Genomic DNA, 7,068 nt, shown 5'->3' on the forward strand with positions numbered 1-7,068 from the left:
AAGTTCTACCATGAGGAGTCAAAATCGCAGGGAAATCTGTCCAGAGCACCATATATTTGTAAATTAAAATAGCGATATTTGGCGGCAGCCTATCGATAATTGTATTGCACGAGACAGGACGACAATATTTTGTCCAACCCTTATTACACATGTATTATTATAGTATTCAATAGATGCATATCTTTACAGTATATTATGTTGGCACTTAGTAAAAGATAAATCCAAGAGCTAAACTGTTTTATGCTAACAGGAAACGAACCGATGTGTGCCAGCAAAAATCAATGAAAGCCCTATAAATGTGGCTCATTTTAAAATCCAAACTACATTTATTTTAAGCAAGTTGTAAGTATGTTATGTGTGCATTATAAGGATGTGGATAAAGAAAATTTAAAACAAAATAAAAGTTCTCTTAACACAGGCAAACACTTGGATTTTAAAGTGTGCTTTTGAAAGTGTAAAATGGGGGAGCTGCTCACAGCTGCAAACTATTCGACTTATTTTTTAATGACGGTGAATTGGTTCCAGAACACATCAGTAAACAACAACAAAAGGGCATTTAACTTTTTTACCGCCTTTCTCTTTATGAAGATTTAATTGGCAGTTGAAGTCTTACGATGCGGTTTCATTGATGTTTGATGGCAAAAACATCAATTGAACCAAAGCATGTTGCTTTTAATAATGGTTCCTTTACATGTAATGTAAAATCAATATACAATCAGGCGTAGTGTACAGTGCAAAGTGTGTGCAATAATTATGTAGTATAGATTTGTGAAATTGCCCCCAATTCCTTCGTGGGACTTAATTAAAAAAAATCAAGCAATTTTAATGCAGACTTTTCTACTTTGCACTGTGAGTAATATATATATATAGTTGGTATGTGGTATTGAAATGGGACACATTGAGAGTGCTACTTTATTGAATTGTGTGTAGTAAAAATGTTGACTTTAACCAAGACTGACCCTCTACTTTACCATCTGGACACAATTTCCTGCAAAGATTCTGTTTGTGTAACACATCTTCAGTTTGCTCAGTTTATAGGCCCTGCACGCCCAAACAGGTGTTTCCTGCTTGATAAAACCTCTGCCCATGCAGGGTGTAGCTGGGTGGAATTATTCTGGAAATAACAGGTCATGTTATCCATATACTAACAAGGGTGTGATTTGACCTATCCAATCAAATGCAAAAAAGCTGAGTGTGTACCAAGGGTGTTAAGAGGCCTTTGACCTTATCTGACCCACTTTATCCCTTCCATTCATGCTCGATGGAGCCAAATAAGCCACTGGCCTGACAGAAGCAAGGGGTATGTGGCTGAAGCGCAACATAAAATACATAAAATCAAACCACTACTTGGAAAACAAGACTCCAAAAATGTCTTATTTCCCAATAGCACACCTGGTCAGCCATTTAAGTTACATTTTATTTAGTCATTTGTGTTCTGCATGGTTTGACTGCTGGTTATCTCCTGCCTTACATTAAACATATACAACCACATGCACAGTGCTGTAGTGATTCAAAAATATGTAAATTATGTTGTCTTTAATTATTTTGTACTAAAGATGGTTTGAATCAATTCAGCAGTTTCAGTGTCCTGTAAATAAGCATGTGGCTTCACTGGAACCCTTCAGGGCCCTAGCCCAGTGCCATCATCAATATGACCACCAACACATGTGCTTTCTCTACCATTACAAAGCTTAACGAGTTGCCTGCCCAATTACAAAATACATGTGGCGAGGTTTAATTGACTTATTGTGAATCCAGTCTGTTTGTGTGCGTTACTTGAAATACTGATTTGTGCTCACTTATCTCAATTAAAACCTGCTGACCATATTCTCTCTGCTCGGCATAAAAACAAAGATGTAACGAAACAAACTTTGATTCATCCTGAACAATGCCCATGAATAAAAACAATAGTGATACAGACGTGTTGTATTTTGATTTTCTTTATTGTACAGAAAGAGCGAGTGAAAATTACTGAGGCTGCTGTCCTCTGCCGCGTCCGAAGCCTCCCCTCTGCAACAAGGAAAAGTTTGTCAATACACCAGTCAAACCAAGCTCAACAGAAAAATAAAGTTTTATAACTGCAGAATAAAAACTAAATTTAGCTTGCTGGCATTCAATTTTGTGCCCATTGTAAAACCTCCTCCACAAACTAACAGCTTCAGCGAGGGCTGCTGGGACATATTTGTAGTATAATTGCTGTAGAAGCATTCCTCATTTGCCATAACAGAAAGTAAATGATTCAAGACCTATAATATGCCCATTACTTGAACACAAAGAAACACCCATAAAAAAGGAAAATCCTTAATAAGCTTTCACATTGAAAATATATTAACAGTACTTACGAACTGGAACTCAGTGGCAGCTCCAGCACCGGCCTCTGCTTTCTTGTCAGCACCAGCTGATGGGAGAAGTCATGAATTAATAAGTCAGCCAGAAACTTTTATATCTTAATGTTAAAAACACACCAGGCACCATAAACATTTAATCTGGTGACATATTTCTTACTAGATTTAAGTGAACATACATATAAAGTAAATAGAACTTCTCTTTTTAAATGATTAAATGTATTAAACCTTTGTTTATAGTGAATGTCCTCTGAAATATGCTGATAATGCTTTAATTACAAGAGCGAATAGCTCAACAAATTGCCAGCTATTCTGATAATCAATTTATCATCATTCAGCTTCCAGAAGTCAGAATTTGCTTCTTAATCATTTATGAGTCTTTGGCTGTTGGACTGCTGGTTGGAACAAAAAAAAGCTATTACAGCTGTAATTCTGATATATTCTGACATTTTTGAATTTTCAGTTTCATCCAAAGAAAAGCAACAATTTAACAACAAGTTAACAATTAACCTACTAGGCTTAAGGCACCACTACTTCAAGACTTGACTCAGCACAAGACCACATAAGCAAGTAGTTCACAAGTTGGTGTCGTTGACAGTGTACTTACGGGGTGCAGCAGATCGCCTGTATGCATCTCTGTCAGCCTCACCACGGTTAAGGCGGGCGGGCCTCTCTCCCTCCATTCCTGCAGAAATAAACAAACATTTCAGCTCATGTCCTTTCTAGTTACAGGTTATCTTGCATCATAGAGATGGAATCAGTGGAATACCCTTACACTTAGAAAGAAAAAAAAAATCAGTTTTAATGCCACAGGATTGCATGAAATACACACAAGCTCTATACGAACAGCCTTCATAAGAATCTGGCCTGATGGACTCCTCCATGAGCAGATTAATCACCATCTTTAAGATATTTGTATGTTTAAGGGGAAACATAATCCAGAATGTAGTGTTGTCACAATTTACCCTGCACTTCACTGCTGTTAATTGTTGCAGAATATTTTAGTGGCTAATAAGGTATGTTTTTAACATAATCATCTTTCAATGAATAATTATGTCTGGTTCCGCAGAGCATGACTGCCAGGAACACCAATTATAAATATGCAACTGTTAAGTCTAATTAGCTATGCATCTGAAATTTAGCAAAAATCATTTAAACATTTAGGCAGAGACCACCCAGCCCCTCCTCTGTAGCAGCGCTGTATTCTGAAGCCCATGATGTCTCTAGATATTGGTGTTGTCCTTAAAAAATAAACTTGCATATATCAAACATTTATTTCCCTTTTTTCATTGTCAGAATAATATTTATTTATCAATTTCAGCCACAAAAAATAATGCATCTGTACAACCCTTAATATTTACAATCAGAGAATGTTTGATTTTCTTGCCGTTCAACTTATGTATTGCCATTTCTTGGTAGATGCTTAATAGATGTTAAGCATCAGCTGTTATTCGTAAGGTGTCGGATCCTGCAGGACCACATTTCAATTTTCAATCAAAGTATAATGCACACCCAGAACGGGGTGATTAACACATCAGCCACATGCCACTTAAAGTCTGTACTTAGTAGCAGGACCTGAGGAGCTGCAATCTAATTGATAAATTGTTTAATTTAATATAATGGACAAGAATATTCAACCTATGATTTTTAAAATGTATTCAAAGTCATTCTTGGCCCCTTTTCAACAAAATAGTTCAGTTAAGGGTCATCTCAAGCTCATGCACAACTGGGAACTATCATCCATCAGAGTATCTGATCTGATAACACTAAGCCCCCGCTGCAGCCTTTAGACTCCATGATGTTAATCTCTGAGGAATGCTTCCACTCAGCTGCTTTAGAACAACATTTATTACTCGTTTCAATAGCCAGGTTACAAAAACTAGAACAAATTCACAATTAACTGCTGATGCATGTTGAAAACTAAAACTCAATCCATTTACACCTCAGTATTCTAGCAGTATTAGCCTTAGAAGCAACTTCAGTAGTAATTATCACTGCCAGTATTCTGCAGATTGTGGTGTGTACTTTCGAGAATAGTGATTTTCAACTAAAAAGCAAAAGCAAACAATATTCACCCTAATCCGCATAACACGAAGATAAGAGATCTTACCCTTGGGCCTTGGCCTTGCGGTCTCAGGGCGGGTCTGGCGGCGCAGGGTGGCGGGCACGATCTCAGGGGGAAGGTGGAGGAAGTCTCTCAGGTACTGAATACCTTCATTGGTGAGGTACCAGTAGAAATGACGCCAGGCAAATTGCTCCTTGACATACCCACAGGACTTCAAGGACTGTAGGAGAAGCACACACACATCATGTAGTTTTCACATTGGTTAGAACTGCAACTGCATTATACTCTTTCTATTCTTTCAGGCTGTATTTCTTAAGAGTTATGCCATGCTCTCATTTAGAAACTGAAAGAAAAATTTCTTGCCCGACCTCCCTGAATGCCAGAGTTTCAATAAAAGACAAGGCTCTTATACCTTTGCTTGATCAGTGTCATCCATTTTTTTTTTTTCAAATTCCCCATTTGGACTCATGTTTTGCCTTCCTAAAAATCATGTTGAACTGAACTTTTGCCAAAGCCACACACTTTAGAAACAGACTTAACTTTCATCTTTTTCACTCCATGTTTTACCCTCCACATGTGAGTGCCATCTGTAGGGCTGGGGGATATGAACTAAAATAAATCTATGTTACTCGCTTCGAAGCAGGTGTTTGCAGATGCTGCCGTCTTGTGCATCTCAGTGTTACACACTTCCATTCAGCTGTATGCCTCTGTCTGAGGTGCCAAAGTAAATTTGATGTTTTGTCTTTTAGTTCTTTACACTTCTAAAGGAACATTTTCCAGTGGACAGTGGTTCCCTGAGGTCAGATGCTGTAAAACCAAACCACTTCCAGAAAATAGAGAAGCCTTTTTTTGCTAACAGTCTCCACACTGTTGAATGATAGTATTGTCTGAAGTGAACTCGCTATGAACTACTGAAACAGGAAGTTCAAACATTTCACATCTTAAACCACTGAATTGATAAAATGGATTTATTGCCTTGCTCTTGCCACCAGTAATGTCTTAATGGCATAAAGCATAGCTCCATACTGATGGAGATACTCGTACTGATGGTTAAGACAATTTTCCCCCCATCCAGATGGTTAGAAGTTGTAGAAAGTGTCTTCCAAATAATCCACTCTATCAAGCTCAAGGGTCATTTCCTGTAGGGTTTTTACATCTGTGCTTCAGTGTGCATTAACAGCAAATGCTTTACCTTCTAAGTCACATTACAAATATTAATTATTCCTTCAAAGAAAGTCATCATCCAATACAGATGCTGACACAGCATCAAAAACTGATTTACTATCAGTACTACCCAGATCTTAAAATCAACACTGACTACACTTGTGCCTCTACGCTCCACAGGAAACAGACCACTGATCCATTACACAGCCTGGTTCAGGATACATAAACATATTAATTCATGTAATATCTTCACACAGTTGCTCACCTGCATTGCTTTCATCACATGAAGGTTGGGCACATTCTTGTCAGCAAGCTCGGGATGCTTGGCCAGATGGACATCTTTCTTGGCCACCATGACTCCCTCCTTGAAGAGGAGCTCATAGATAGCAATGCGATTCTTCTTGGGCATCAGCATCTGTGCAAGGTGAGATTTTACATATCAATTTACACATGGCCGTAGTAGACAGCTCAACATACCCTCCACTGTGGTAGCATGCTAACTGGCTAGCCTGTGAGCCATCTGAACTTCGTCTACCGGTATAAAACAAAGAACAAGAAGCCCTCCTTCTAACAGTTTTCACAATTAATAGCCTGGAGTAGTGTTATGTTAATATCAATTGCCACACATTTATACACATTAACATTTTCGAGAGCCCCCGCGTTATTCGAGAAAAATGGCAGTCGTTCGTGAACATCAGAGCCGGGGTTACTTCCCCACTTTAAAGACTAATATCCACGGTTGTATACCGTTTAGGAGTGAAATACGATCATTTATTACACTGTTTCATTAACAACAATCGATAACCAAACATTTTTGTTTTACAGAACATGAGATGTTGAAGATATATTTAGATTACTACGCCGGGTATGTCTTTACCTTTCCACTTGTTAAGGGACCGGAGCCGGAAGGAACGTCCGTCGTTGATCCGGAAGGTTTATCCTCTCCGCCCGGGCCTGCTGGAGATGTGTCGCTCTCTGGTGGTGGGGAGGAGAAAACCAGCTGGGTAAATACTGTATATTGTACACCATTGTAAATAATTAATTAGCTATTTCAGTTAATATTGAAGACACTTACTTATAATAGAGCATACTTTGACATTGTATGTATTAGTTTTTTTTTGTTAATTAAATAAATATTTATTACACAAATGAAGAGCACTCAGAAATATTTCTTAGCGATATACTTGAAAGAAAATATGAATTAATGTTCCTTCTTAGTTTCATTGTTTAAAAAAAATCACATGCTCAGAGTTTATTCCTCAGTAACCATTCCCTCCATACAGAAATTACCCTCTATTAAAGCAGAGGTGTGTTTGTTCAGGATCCTTTATGGCAGGTTGATGCATTTAATGATCCGAAATGAGATGAGATCATATTCACATGACAAACAGTATATGTGGTAGAGGGTTTCCACGCAGAATGTCGACTGCGAAAATATTCAGTGAGAACTTCGGCTACAATTTACCATTATTTGAGTAATCTGCTAATCGTTTA

At 38.0% G+C, this 7,068-nt stretch overlaps 1 protein-coding gene across 1 annotated transcript; it reads right to left on the reverse strand.

The window, feature by feature from the left end:
- Window positions 1-1,924: 1,924 nt before the first annotated feature.
- Window positions 1,925-6,519, reverse strand: rps10 (ribosomal protein S10). Its single transcript, XM_069678332.1, has 6 exons — window positions 6,452-6,519; window positions 5,840-5,989; window positions 4,456-4,630; window positions 2,953-3,030; window positions 2,343-2,398; window positions 1,925-2,010 (listed from the first exon to the last, which is right to left on the reverse strand). The coding sequence occupies exons 2-6, from the start codon at window positions 5,987-5,989 to the stop codon at window positions 1,969-1,971; spliced, it is 501 nt and encodes a 166-aa protein (XP_069534433.1). The 5' UTR covers window positions 6,452-6,519; the 3' UTR covers window positions 1,925-1,968.
- Window positions 6,520-7,068: the final 549 nt, after the last annotated feature.

The sequence above is a fragment of the Semicossyphus pulcher genome, unplaced genomic scaffold (assembly GCF_022749685.1).
Source record: "Semicossyphus pulcher isolate SPU_LCO1_2020_fin unplaced genomic scaffold, fSemPul1.0.p SCAF_3, whole genome shotgun sequence".
In the NCBI taxonomy this organism is placed as follows: Eukaryota; Metazoa; Chordata; class Actinopteri; order Labriformes; family Labridae; genus Semicossyphus; species Semicossyphus pulcher.

Excerpts from the sequence above, each read along its gene's own strand:
- rps10 (XM_069678332.1), bottom strand. The coding sequence starts at position 5,989 with ATGCTGATGCCCAAGAAGAATCGCATTGCTATCTATGAGCTCCTCTTC. Across the intron at positions 4,631-5,839 it reads ATGTGATGAAAGCAATGCAG|TCCTTGAAGTCCTGTGGGTA; the intron begins GTGAGCAACTGT and ends CTTCTCCTACAG. Across the intron at positions 3,031-4,455 it reads CGCAAGGCCAAGGCCCAAGG|GAATGGAGGGAGAGAGGCCC; the intron begins GTAAGATCTCTT and ends TTATTTCTGCAG.